The sequence below is a fragment of the Nyctereutes procyonoides genome, unplaced genomic scaffold, assembly GCF_905146905.1.
Source record: "Nyctereutes procyonoides isolate TBG_1078 unplaced genomic scaffold, NYPRO_anot_genome, whole genome shotgun sequence".
In the NCBI taxonomy this organism is placed as follows: Eukaryota; Metazoa; Chordata; class Mammalia; order Carnivora; family Canidae; genus Nyctereutes; species Nyctereutes procyonoides.
This window is the reverse complement of record NW_026575126.1, coordinates 40,297,007-40,310,680: the sequence shown is the minus strand read 5'-3', so window position 1 is coordinate 40,310,680 and position 13,674 is coordinate 40,297,007. Positions and strand designations below refer to the sequence as shown.

General features: G+C 44.8%; 1 protein-coding gene across 2 annotated transcripts in view; it reads left to right on the top strand.

Annotated features, from left to right (window-relative positions):
• CREBBP (CREB binding protein) overlaps positions 1–13,674 on the top strand; it is a 129,382-nt gene that overhangs the window by 50,014 nt on the left and 65,694 nt on the right. Inside the window, exon 3 of one of the 2 annotated variants that reach the window (XM_055341377.1) lies at positions 7,224–7,400. The exons of the other annotated variant lie outside the window; for it this stretch is intronic. Within the exon in view, the coding sequence (XP_055197352.1) occupies positions 7,224–7,400 (177 nt within the window). The remainder of the gene's footprint in view (positions 1–7,223; positions 7,401–13,674) is intronic. 2 annotated transcript variants of the gene reach the window in all.

Below are 13,674 nucleotides of genomic sequence, written 5' to 3'. Positions count from 1 at the left end.
TCTGGTTCTTTATGTCATTGAAAAGAATGAATACTTCTGGCTCTTAAATTATTTGGTGAATTTTTGCTCATGGTGTATGAAATTGCGTTGTCTTACACACCCTATCTGAATCTGTGGCTTCACATGTTTGCCAGCATGTGCAGAACAGGCTAGACACTTGAGGCTGGTGAACATGTTGGGCTGGGTCAAAGCTGCATCAGGATGGAGCACTTGGTGCTGTGTCACGGCCAGCTTACAAGCAGGAGGCCCCTCAGTTTCTTTCCTTTGTGGGCATATTCTTCCAGGTTTTGGTTTAAATTCTAGCCCAGTAAGGTTAGGCCTCAGGTACATTGAAGTTAAATTGTTATTGTTCATGATATATCTTAAGATTGAAATGAGCTTTCTGAGTATTGTTTTTAATACTAGAAAACAATCTGAAGTGAGAACTGGAAATATTTGTGGTTTACTAGGACAGCCTGAAAATAGTTGCCCATTATGAGTATTGCTACAATTGGCAAATGCATGAGATGGGGTTTGTCACAAGTTTATTTCATGTTTCTCTGAAAATGTCTCATAATCCAGTGCCAATATCTCTAGCTGGCCTCTCCCTCTGATCCTACCTGTTTGAATACTCCCCACCATCACACATTGTCTGAAAAATATTCATTTTCTTTATTATCCTAAGCATACTTCTGAAATAAATCCTATCTATTGTGAAACCATTCCTCCCCAAACCAAGCGACAGCAGTGTCCTTCCTAGCCAGCACCTGCAGTACTGCATCATTCAGATGTTGTACATCTGTGAGTTTGTTTAACCTTTCTCAACTCTAAGAGGAGGTGCTGTTATGTCTGTTTTAGAGACAATACAACCAAGGCACAGAGAGGTGTAAGTAAATCACCCGGGATCACACACCTCACCCTTATCAAAGAGCTACCCTCAGACCAGGTAAATATCTCCAGTGTCCATACACTGAACTACAGCTTGCCAACTGTCTGAATGAAATCTTACTGGTACCCGTATTCCACTAAAACGTAGCTAACATTTATTGCCACAAAACAGACATGGGGCTGGCTTTGTGGACTGAGCCTTTTTGTCCATCAGTGTCACATGCCAGTGCAGGTGTAGCTGGGGGGAGTCACAGTTCTGTTTAAGCATGGAGATGGTGGAGAGCGCCACAGTCAGTTCTCTAGCTGATGCACTATGTTCCTCTGCTTTGTGTCATCGTCCCCCCCGCCCCCCGTCCTCATCCACAAAGGGGTAAGTTCTAACCAAATGGTCTTTGAAGCCCTTGCACTGGAAAATTCTAACCTGTCCTGTTGTCCCTTCTAAGCTTACTGATGAAGGTCACACTCACAGAGGGGTTTCCTTCTGTGTATTTTCTCAGCAGCATCATTAATACCCCCCAGAGCAGTACTTCCTCTGATTGCTGTGCTGTGTAGTGTGGTTTTAAGTGTGTATCAAGGTGTGGGGAAAACTACTGAAGAATTCAGCTTTTGAAAAAAAGAACGTGTTTAGTGGTCTCATCGAAACCACATCAAACTCCACATTTGTTGCCACTTGAAGCATTTCTGAAGGCCTGGCTGAATCTGAGTAAAATCATGCAGTGGAAGCAACTTTCCTCCAGCCCTGTTCATCCTCCACTTCTGTCCTGTTCCGGATATTCTTAGCTGGTCACACAGCAAAGTCTCCATTGAGCTTTTAGCTCATAAATGGTTATGATCTGATCCTTCCTGAGAGTGTATGTTGAAAGAGGATATTTGGAGATGAAAATTGGGGAGAGTTCATTCGTGAGGATGGCTGATTACATGAGTGGTTGATGTCTTTAGACAGGAGACTTTCCACTGGAAAATGCCTGTATGTGGCAGGGGTGTGTGAGTTGTGGGGAGAGCTTACCCTTCCCTGAGAGTTGAGAGGGATAGGCAGCGGGTACTTTCCTTCCCTGAGGGCCAGCATTCTTAACTTTTTGGGGATACCAGGGAGCAAGAACATGGAGACTTGGCTTGCTCCTACTGTAGAAACCTATTTTGGGGAGGAAATTTCTGTCAGAGTTATTTTTCTTTTAGCCCCCCTAGTTCTTTGATTTTCAGTTTACTACCTTACTTGATTAGGTGAGTAGTAAAGGTGTTCTTAGGCTTAGTATAATGGAAAGAATCTTGCTGTTTTTTGGGAGCCCAGAGCTTATTTTTTTTATTACTATATGTTGATAGTTGTCATATCATGACACAAGTAAAAAATGTAAATATTTGCCCCACATGCTGTGGTCAGCAGAGGAGGCTGTTTGCAGCCACTGGTGACCACTGAGGCTGATAGATCAGTGTCTTGTTGCACTAGTGGGAAGGGGAAATGGCCTGGAGTCTTGTACCAAAGCCAAGGCTTTGCTGGCTCAGTGGATGTAGTGCAGAGGACCTGTTTTACAGCCAGGCCAGGCTCCTGTGTATACTGTGATGCTCCCCAGAGCTATCATCCTCCTCTGAAACCAGCTCCCTAGGGAATGGTCTCATCGTGCTGAAATTCAGCAGGGTCAGCAGGCTGCCTGTCTGTTCCAGCTAGGAGCTGAGTTTCTCATGGGTATTTATTTATTTATTTATTTATTTATTTATTTATTTATTTTTAATTTTTATTTATTTATGATAGTCACAGAGAGAGAGAGAGAGAGAGAGAGGTGCAGAGACATAGGCAGAGGGAGAAGCAGGCTCCATGCACCGGGAGCCCGATGTGGGATTCAATCCTGGGTCTCCAGGATCGCGCCCTGGGCCAAAGGCAGGTGCCAAACCGCTGCGCCACCCAGGGATCCCTCTCATGGGTATTTAGAGGGCAGAAGGGAACACTGTTCCTGCTGCCGTTCCCAGTGCCCCTCCAGCCAGTGGTGACTGGCCCCCAGTTCTTTGATTGCACTTGCCTTCAGGGCTGATGTTGGGGTCTCTGTTCTGAGCAGCTGTGTGATACAGCAGTCTATTAGAGGATTCATTTATTTGGTTCCTTCCCCAAATACTAAGTAAGCACCCGCTATGTGCTAGGGCCTGAGAACACAGAGATGTATGTTCCAGGAAGGCAAGCCTTATCCTAGTGTTAAACCAAAGACTGATTGAGGGTAGACTGTCATCAATATTACTATGACAGATAATGCCATAGACTTATGTAGTGCTCTGTACTTTGCACAGTATATCTGTAGTACATGTTTGTCACAGTAGAAAGAGAAGCAACATCTACCCTGTCCCTCTTCTGAGGATGGCTGTCACTCATCTGCTTGCCAGACAGCTCAGGACTTCAGGTTTTGATTGACGAGCCAGGCACTGTTACTACAATTTGCTTCAGACACTGTTTCAATAATAAAAGCTAGTGTAGGTATTGTTCAGCTTTCTTAAACTAAACTCTAAAGAGAGATTTTTGTCTTTGGATCTCATGCTTTAGAGCCCTGCTTCGGCAAATATGTAATCCGCATCCCTGTGCAGTTGAAGGCAGGTAGGCCTCTGGATCTGGCACCAGAATTTTCTTTCCTTCTTACCTAGTTTGTGCGTTCCTGTGCAGGGACTGCCATTACATGTCTCATTCTCTCCTTGAAGTGAGAGCCACAGACAACAGAGTGAGTAGGGTTTCATATGAGTGATCCACCTGGTTATAAGAATGTTTTCTCATGGAATGATGCGGTAGACCTGTAAGGCATTATTTAATTTAGATATCATTATGGGAGGGGATCCCTGTGTGGCTCAGCGGTTTAGCGCCCCCTCAGTCCAGGGCGTGATCCTGGGGTCCCAGGATCGAGTTCTGCATCGGCCTCCCTGCAGGGAGCCTGCTTCTCCCTCTGCCTGTGTCTCTGCCCCCCCTTCTCTCTGTATCTGTCATGAATAAATACATAAATAAAATCTTGAAAAGATTTCATTATGGGAGAGCTAGCTCTTTTTTTCTAGGTATTTAACTTGCCCACTTTTCCTAGTTGAGATTGAACTTGAATTCAGTGCTTAAAGGGCTCCAGAAAAACAGGGTGAGCCTGTGTGGGCTGTTGCTGAGTGAGGCAGAATATAAATATTAATTCCATAGGCTTTAATTTATTCATGTTATATGATTTTCATCATCAGTTTAACAGTTGCCTATTTCTGCTGTTCTGCCTTTTGAATTTTATTGAAAAGATTACATCATAGTTCTCTAACAGCCTTAAGCCAGATCCTGATCAAGTTCAGTTGCAAATAAAGCCAAGTTTACAAAATTGTTATCAAGTAACTGTTGGGAAATTAGAACAAATATGTAGATGTTTATTAATCGGAATTAGACACTTCGATTTTACTACTTCATTATGAGCCTTGGTGTTAAAAATATGTGTTAGCACTAGACTCGGGACCACATGTATGCAGTCTGATCAAAGGAGAATAAATATAGAACAGGAATTCAGAAATTTACAAATCTCTAGAAGCAAACAGCTTTTACCCCAAACTATAGGCTAGGACTGGAGAGTAGCCTTCAGTTCTATTAGGTTCTGTCGAGATAGTCAACGACAGGGGAGATAGGTGGCGGCAGCCCTTTCTAGGACTGGCCATTGGTCTCCCTGTTCACTCTGACTGGTTAAGGTCAGCCTGGGGCTGGTTCTGGACCAAGGGAGCTGAGCCTGGCCTCCCGCAGGTAGCCTGCACTCATTGCACTTGATCTCTAGAGTTGTGTGTGTTGTCGTAGGCTAAGGATGGCACTTTCTCCTACTTATTAAATGTATAGTTCCCAGGGAGCTGGACATTGCTTACCTGCCGTCTGTGATCTTTGGCTTTGACTTTAACCTTGGTTCTTGTCCCACCCTTTGTGGATCAAAACCACATTGAGACAGTTTCCTTCATTATTGATTGGATGGTCATGAAGAAAAAGTGACAAGAAATGTGTCAGAGTGCATCAGACACTCTGAAACACTTGGTTCAGCCAGCTAGAAAAAGTGCTTTGCCCAGAGGCTCACCAGACAAATTGTGCCCAACTAACTGGACCACCTACCCAACTCATTTTCACCCTGCAAGGCAGTTGCAGAAGAAATAGCTTCATATTTCATAGAACAGGTGGGGTGAACTTTGAGCCTCACAGAACTCCTTTGGGAGTTCAGTGGCCTCTTGGTGTTTACTTCCCTCTGCACCAAAGGGGTGATGACCTTAGGTGGTTAGTGTGAGTAGGAGGACAGTTACTTCTTCCCGCCCTCTAGATGCTTCCCACTTTGGTTTGTTGATGCTAGAAGCTTCCACAACATTGATTTTCTTGTCTGTCAACTTGGTGGCTCTAAAGGAGCGTACTGTGACAGGTGGAAGAGTTGTGTCTACGCATGCTCAGAACCGGGCAGGACTCATGGCAGGCAGTCAGGAAGTCCTGGCTGACCGCGAGGACAGCATGACTTCACAGATGCGTGAATGGTGCACAGGCCTTCTGACACAGGTGGTCCCTAAATAGAGAAATTTTAGATGAAATCCAGGAAGTAGAAATCCTAGCTATATTTTTTTCTGCAAATTTTTGGGCGACTAAAAACAGGGTTTGATTTTGCGCAATAAAACAAATTCTGAGAGAAATAATTATTGCATGGAGTTAATTTGGGGTCATATTTTTTGAAAATATTTCTTGCTTCAGTTCTTCAGAGTTTCAGATAACAGCTGAAGGAAACTAGTCAAGAATCAGAAATGCCCGCTATGTTAAATTTCCTGAGCTACCCTGTCGCTTTGGTTAAATCATCTGAACTTAAAGTTGAACCTAATTATTGGGCTTTGAGAATAATTTTTTTTTGTTTCAGTTACTCGAGTTGAATTTGAAGTTCAATTGAATTTAAATTTGTTTTCATATACTCAAGGAAAGCAAATAGGGCAAAAGTGGCAACGAATGTATTCACTTTGAAAAAGGTGAAAACGTCAGATGTGAGAGCCAGGCATAGAAGCTACTTGTGCATATGAACCTGCACAGAGGCGAGATCTGGGTTCTACTAGTTTGTCTTTATTGTGTTTTTATGTGGACATTTCAGCTGTTAAGGGTTAGCCTGTGGTGAGCATTGGTTGGTTTCCACCTAAAATCTTGGAGCTGAAAGAAATAATGTAATTCTTCTTGTTCAAGACACTGCTCTGACAGGTGAGGTCAGGGGTCCATAGGAGGGAGGAACGAAGGGAGGTGGCCCCGCGGCCTTGGGCTGCAGCCAGGGTCCCCGTGTGAGATTAGTGGGGAGAGCCGAGCCTCAGGTCCTTGATTGCAATTGTAGGGACTGTGCTTCCCTAGGGGGCCGTCCCTCAGGGGACCCTGCCCTCCCCCGCCCCCCCAGTTTACAAACATCACACTCACCAAAACACCAGAAAAGTAGAGTGAGCCTGAGGCAATAGGTAGGATATTAGAACTTTCAGGAAAAGCAGGGGCAGGCAACGAAAGAAGCCAGTTCCTGTACCTTCAGAGTGGCAGGTTGGGTGGGGTGTGCAACAGGCCTCCCGAGCTAGAGCTACTCCTGCACAGGCCACTCCTGCACAGGCCAGAGTGGGAGAGGGGCATGGCTCCAGGCTCCTTCTTCCTGTTCTTGGCCTTTAGCTACTGTATGTTTTATTTCACTAATTAAAAACGAAAACAAAAAACTTAATGGAACACTCAGACTTGTGATATTAGAAAAGGTAGTATAACAACCCCTGCACACCTGTCACCTGATCAGGAGTTAGCAACATATGGCCGGTTGCTTTTCATCTAGGCCTCTCTCTTTCCACTACCCCTTGTCTCCTGGGACTACTTTAAAGTGAATCCCAGAGGTTATATCATTTATTTGTCAATATGCCCACTGTGTATTTTGAATTAAAGGAAACAAAGTTTAAATCTGATGGGGAACCTGAAAGAAACTACTCAGGGAGTAGTTGAGGATTAAATTTAAGGAGTTCCCCTTTGTCAGTGATTCTGGAAGCTCTTGTTTTCCAGATGATTTTCTTAACTAATTGCTGCACTGTCAGGTGTGGGGGTGTTGGGGTGAGGGATTACAGCTGGGGTGAGGGTGAAAAGGCGCTGGTTCTTGGGTGATGGTTATGAGGAGGGGCAGGTGGAGCTGTCAGGAGCAGCTATTTTGTCCCTTGCCCTTTATGTGCAGCCATGGAAGCAAGTGGCTCTGTTCATAATCCAAATGAAATTGGAAATGAATGAACCTTCAATTTATAATTGAAAAGGTTTCACAAGAAATAACGATTTTTGCTTCAGTGGGCCTCATTTCTGAGGCCCTTCCTTTTGTGTGTGATTGTGTTATGACAGCTCATGTTGCCTCTTTCTGTTTCAGATGGGAATGACTGGTAACACAAGTCCATTTGGACAACCCTTTAGTCAGACTGGAGGGCAGCAAATGGGAGCCCCTGGCGTGAACCCCCAGTTATCCAGCAAACAGAGCATGGTCAATAGTTTGCCTCCCTTCCCTACAGACATCAAGAATGCTTCAGTCACCAACGTGCCAAACATGGTAAGTTGCCCTTGGCTCTTAGGCTACAGTCTCCAGTGGGTGCTTTGGCGTGTGGAGTGTCACGCTACCTGTGAAGATCTGCAGCTGGATGTGTGTCGTGGGTGATAGGAAAAGAGAAATACTTATGAGTAGCACTCTTGGTGAGTTTATATTTTCTTTGATGAGCTGGCAGTCGGAGGCTAGATAGAGATGGTTCAGACAATCCTCCTTGGCTCCCTTTGTGCAGGAGGAGGTTCACAGCCATGAACTACAGCCACTGTCTTGATTCAGTAGTGGAGCAGTGGAGAGCTGGACTTTTCTCACACTTCCTATTAGTGGTTGAGGCTATTCAAAGAAGCCCATCGATTTGTGTTATAAATGAAGGGCATTCATCTTTGAGGACTGTAGTGCGTCTGCGAGACAAGGGTGTCATACCTGCCTTGATAGAGGTTTCTTCTTCCTGAGATCTCCCACTTGTAAAAAGAGGAACTAGCCTTGGAACCTCCTAGCCTAACTAACCAAGATAGTGATGGGAAAATAGCTCCTTTTGCCCTGCAAAATGGAATCTCTTAAAATTCCAAACACTGAGGGGGGGGGGGAGGTGTGTTCTTTTGTCAGATTTCTCTGTGCACGCTTAGTGACTAAATATGATGTGCCTGTGGTGGTCGGTCAAGGCCACCTGTCATCTTCCCTAGGCTTGCTTCTGGGGAACTGCCCTTTGCAGCTTGCTATCCACATAGTTGTACAGTAGCAGTTTAGAAAGGTCCAGAAGGGGGCGCCTAGGTAGTTCAGAGGGTTAAGCGTCTGCCTGGGCTCAGGTCGTGATCTCCAGGTCCTGGGATCCAGTCCCACATTGGGTTTCCTGTTTGTATCCTGTCTCCTAAATGAATAAATAAAATCTTTTTTAAAAAATTAAAAGAAATTAGAAAGGCTCAGTAGAAAACCAGGGATTACTTTCAGAAAAGCATCATCTTTCTTTTGTCATTTGATTTGAAAAAACTTTTTCTTGGGGACGCCAGGGTGGCTCAGTGGATGAACGTCTGCCTTTGGCTCAGGGTGTGATCCTGGGTTGGGGGATCAAGTCCTGCATCAGGCTCCCTGCAAGGAGCCTGCTTCTCCCTCTGCCTGTGTCTCTGCCTTTCTCTGCGTGTCTCTCATGAATAAATAAATAAAACCTTTAAAATTTCTTTTCTTTATTTATTTTATCTATAAAGATACCATGGAGAATTCCTATATATCTGTCACTTGACTTCTCCTGGTATTAGCATTTTATGTAACCTTTGGTACATTTGTCACAACTAAGACATTGACATTGCATACAGTAGTAGTTACAGGTTTGAGGCTGTTGGAATTGGGGGGTGAGTAGATTACTGTAGTGTTGATAAAATCAGAAAATGAAGTAAGAGCAAGGTGTCCTTGATCAAGTGTCATCTCCACTGCATTCTTTCTTCTTTAAAATAAAAGGGGGGGGGAGTTTACAAGTAATAAAATGTGTTTTCTCAAACTATTTAAAGTTTTACTACTTTCTTTCTTATGATCGTCTCCCTGGAAACTCCCTGTACTGCTGCTCTCCTTGTAGTGACATTTGCTGCCGGGATTGTCCTGTTCTCAGCTGTGTAGATCCAGAACCTGAATCAGAGCTGCTGCTCCTTGGGTTGGCTCCTCCGAGTCTGAGCAGCAGACTGGGCCCAGGACCCACACTCTTTCTGGGCTTTCCTGCTCTTCCTTTTCCAGTCTCCTTATGTGGGCTGTAGTGCTGGTGATCATCGCCTTAGGTTGGCCACAGAGTGAGAGTTGTGCTTCTGTGCAGACATTCTGTGTTTTGTAGTCTGGGAAACCCCACCTTATATTTTCCTGCCTTCTTCCCCAGCCCATTTCCCCATCCTCTCTCCTTTACCCACAGCTTGGTGGCAGGGTCCCTTTGCCATGACTTCCCCTGCCTGCCTCTGCTCCTGGGGACTGAATTCCAGGTAGTAGTGTGCATGTCAGGGGGGCAGGTTCATTCTAGACTGTAAAAAAGCTTCTGCTTCCCTTCACCTTTGCAGGGCTGGTGGGGACAGTAGGGATGACCCTTTGGTGTGGGGAAGAGATTCTTTCTCCCTCGGTACTACTGACATTTGGGATTGGATCTCTGTCCATTGTAAGGGCCATCCTGTGTGTTGTACCTCTCACCCAGCAGGTGCTCACAGCCCTTCCTTGCTCCCCACAGTCACCCCAGGTAAGAATACCTGCTCTGGGAAGGCAGTAGCGCTAGCATTCTCTCCTTCTATCTGTGTTTGTGACATCTAGCTGTCTCCATCCCTGTCTTTTCTCTCTCTCCCCTCTGACCACTCTTTCTTACTCAGTTCTTTCCCCCGCAGCCTTATCAGAATATCAGGGTAAACTAAGAAACGTTTGGGTCTGTAGAGCTGCTCTGTTTGCCTAGCCGCCGCTTTCCCACAGGGGTCTGCATGGACTTTGACAGAGATCCCCAGCAGGTGCCTTTGGAGGACAGACTTCGAATGCTGGAGAGCATGGGGCTGACTTTGCCAGCGCCTGTGAGGGAGCGAGGCCCAGTTGCACCCTTGGTGCTGTTGGGATGGGGATTGGAAGAGACTGGCAGAGATGTGGGACAGCCAGCACATGTGGTTTGCCTGAGATTTTTTTAAATGCTCTCATGCCCTGTGGTTTACCTTATTTTTATAACAGCCTCTTAAAAGACATTATTACGTGTCCCATTTTACAGATGTGGAGGTTGAGGGTCTGAGAGGTTTTCATTTGTTCGAGGCTATGTAGCTCCTGTCTGCAAAGCCCAGAGCTCTTTTTGATAATGCCTGGCATTATGTTTTAGCACCCTCGAGTCCACTGGGAATGCTAGCCTGTGTTTATGTCACTTTCTTGAGCACGTTTTGTGTCTTCCTTAAATTTTCTAAATTCTGTCTGACCCCTTGGAATTTATGGATTTTTATTTATTTTGCACAGTGAGGGAAAAAGGTATCTTCAGTGGAAAAGGGGGGGGGCATAATATAAGTTCTTGATCTTATTTGTGTTTTTTTGTCATCCTTTGGGTTATAATCTTTTAAAACCCAACTGAATCTGGTGTACCAAACAATTCAGGTCAGGGCTCTAGTGCCACATCACCTGATGTCCTGGTCAAGCTCTTCGTGGAGTGATTTTTAAGCTGCTCAGTCATTGGTCACAGGGTGCTTGCTTTTCTCCTCTCCTAATTTCTGGAGGATTCCAGCATCCCCCAATAGTTTTGAGAAAGGAAGAGAATGTGGCTGTCTCTTTAATTCACCTCATTTGTTGAATACCTTCTCCTGGCCCACTTGCTCCCAGGATGCCAGTGTGAGTGACATAGAGCTCGCTTCCTCTTTCATGAAACCTAGTCGGTGGTGATGGAAAACAAGTAATCACAAAATACAAACTGGCCCAGCAGGTCTGAGTAGCACATAGCAGTTGAGGTTGACACATTTTCATAAATTTTCAAATGTGTCTCATCACAATTCTATTTTTGGCCATAGTATTTGTAATTTCTTAACTTTTTAGATTATTTGTGTTTGTCAGAAATTTCACCGTAAGGAGTGAGTGTCTGGGTGGCTCAGTCAGTTAAGCACCTGCCTTCAGTTCAGGTCATGATCCCAGGGTACCGGGATCAAGTCCTGCATTGGGCTCCCTGATTGGTGGAGAGTCTGTTTCTTCCTCCTGTCTGCTCATTCTCTCTCTCTCTCTCTCTCAAATAAAATCATTCATTCATTCATTCATTCATTTATTTAGATTTTATTTATTTCTTCATTAGAGAGAGAGAGAGAGAGAGAGGAGAGAGGGGCAGAGACACAGGCAGAGGGAGACGCAGGCTCCATGCAGGGAGCCCAATGCGGGACTCAATCCCGGGTCTCCAGGATCACACCCTGGGCCGACGGTGGCGCTAAACCGCTGAGCCACCGGGGCTGCCCTCAAATAAAATCTTTTAAAAAAGAAAATCAAGGGCAGCCCGGGTGGCTCAGCTGTTTAGCACTGCCTTCAGCCCACAGCATGATCCTGGAGTCCCAGGATCGAGTCCCACATCGGGCTCCCTGCCTGGAGCCCGCTTCTCCCTCTGCTTGTGTCTTTGCCTGCCTCTCTCTTTCTATCTCATGAATAAATAAATTTTAAAAGTCTTTAAAAAAAAAAAAAGAAATTCACCATATTATTGCTGCGTTTCATGGTTCTAAGATCCACTTTTTTTCAGATTGTAGTATCTCTAAAATCAGGTTGTATTTTAGAAATAATCAAGATTTATTTAAATGTAATAAAACACAGTAGGTATGCTCTTTTACTTGTTCATAATTTGAATTAATAGGAGTGACATAACAGGTAAACATATATATTCACTGTATAGTTTTCCAGGACAACTTTCACAGATATAAAGATTTTTTAATTATTTAAATGTTACTGACAGAAGAACAAAGCAGATTTTGGTTGGAATAGAGATTAGGTCATCTTTAGGAGAGGTATACACAAGGATCTGTGAGGAAGAGGGGGTACGTGGTACCAGGGCAGTGTCTGAACAAAGCAGATTTTGGTTGGAATAGAGATTAGGTCATCATTAGGAGAGGTATACACAAGGATCTGTGAGGAAGAGGGGGTACGTGGTACCAGGGCAGTGTCTGAAAGAGGAGGCCCCCTCACTCCTGGTGATACTGTCCTTTCTGCCATTTTCATCTGAAAAAGTCCTCTAACACATGAAGCAGGAGAGTGTTTGCAGGAGGGCATCAGACATCATCTGGGACTGGATTTGTCAATTAGGTCATTGCTGACCTTCACAATAGGTTCAGGATTGTTTTTAAAGGAGCATTGTTTAAAAGTGGGACACATCTTGGGTGTATCTAATCTGAGAAAGTTAGGTGACTACAGGGGCCTCCTCAGGTTCTCATATGGAATCTCCTGTGGGGAGATGTAGTCTTCTGCAAGGTTCTTTGTAATGGGAAGTTCATGTGTGTGTATGGGGGGGGGGTTGTTTTGTCATTGTTTCTCTTTGGTTTGGAGGTTTTGTTTGTTTTTTGAGAAAAACTAAGAACTGTATTATGAAGACATCCCCATTCTTAAAGTTGTAACACAGGAAATCAAGATTCACATTGGTCTCTGTGTCACAGAAGTTTGAAGTAGAAGCTTGGGCTGAGCCCCCCAGGTCACTGCTGATCCAGGTCTGTCCGTGGGAGGAAAACATGGCTGGTGGAGGCCTGTGCACACAGAGAAGGGTCGTAGACTGTAGTCCTGCCAGAACGACCTACCTGGGACTGTGCCGTTAGCTGCATATGCATGGCGAGCCATCAGCCATGGCCCTTGTGGGGCCGTCTGTGACAACTGTTTCTCAAGGTGTGTCCATGGACCAGCTGCATCATAGTGACTGGCTTCTGGGCCCCATCCAATCTTCCTGGTCAGAATCTCTTAGAGGAAGGGCAGGAAATCTGCTCTCATGGTCACTATTCATTTTTTTCTCTCTCAGTTTTCCTATATACACCACCCAGTTCCTTCTAAGGCAGTTCAGGAGAATCACCCAATAACTGGGTTTGTCATTCTTTCTCTTAACACTGAAACCTACAGTTTTAAACAAGCTGCTCTGGTGACTCAGATGTAGAATAATATTTTGAAGAGCCTCTGGCCATTACAGCGTTGGCAAAGTGATGTCCAGCTGTCCTGGTGTCAAATGGGCTTAATTTGTTGGTCTTTCTGTCCGCTCTAGTATATCAGAAGGTTTCCACCGACCCTCACTTGTCTTAGTCTCATCATTTCCTGTCTCCTGTGTCCAATTTCTGGTCACTGAGAAATCCAGACTTGAGGTGACCAAAGCCTCGTGAACCCAGGGCTTCCGTGCAGAGATGCTCCCTTCCCATAGCTCCTTGTACTTCACAGCAGGAACTTATCATCCCTGGTTGCATGGTAGGTCTCCTCAGCCCCAGGACCCAGGGGAGCCCTCCCGTTTTTCTGGGGAAATGAACAGCAATGGAGTGGTCACACCAGCTCAGATCCCTCCATAGTTAGAAGTGGTGCCTCAGTACTTGAACCAGGAAGCGTGGCCAAAGGCTAGGAAGCAAGTGTGTGTCATGATTAGTAACTCTGGTGTTTGTGTATTTATAAGAGTTTATATCTGCTTCTCTCATCTTAATCCTTCACCTGCATCTTGAAGATCCCTGAGAGAATGTGGATGCAGGGCCTTTGAAGAATAACTTTTAGTCTAGAATTCTTATCAGTAGCTCTGTATAAATCATTCCTACTATTTAAACTTTTGTTTTTGCAATAAGTAACAGCTAGGAAATAGACTAAGCACAAAATA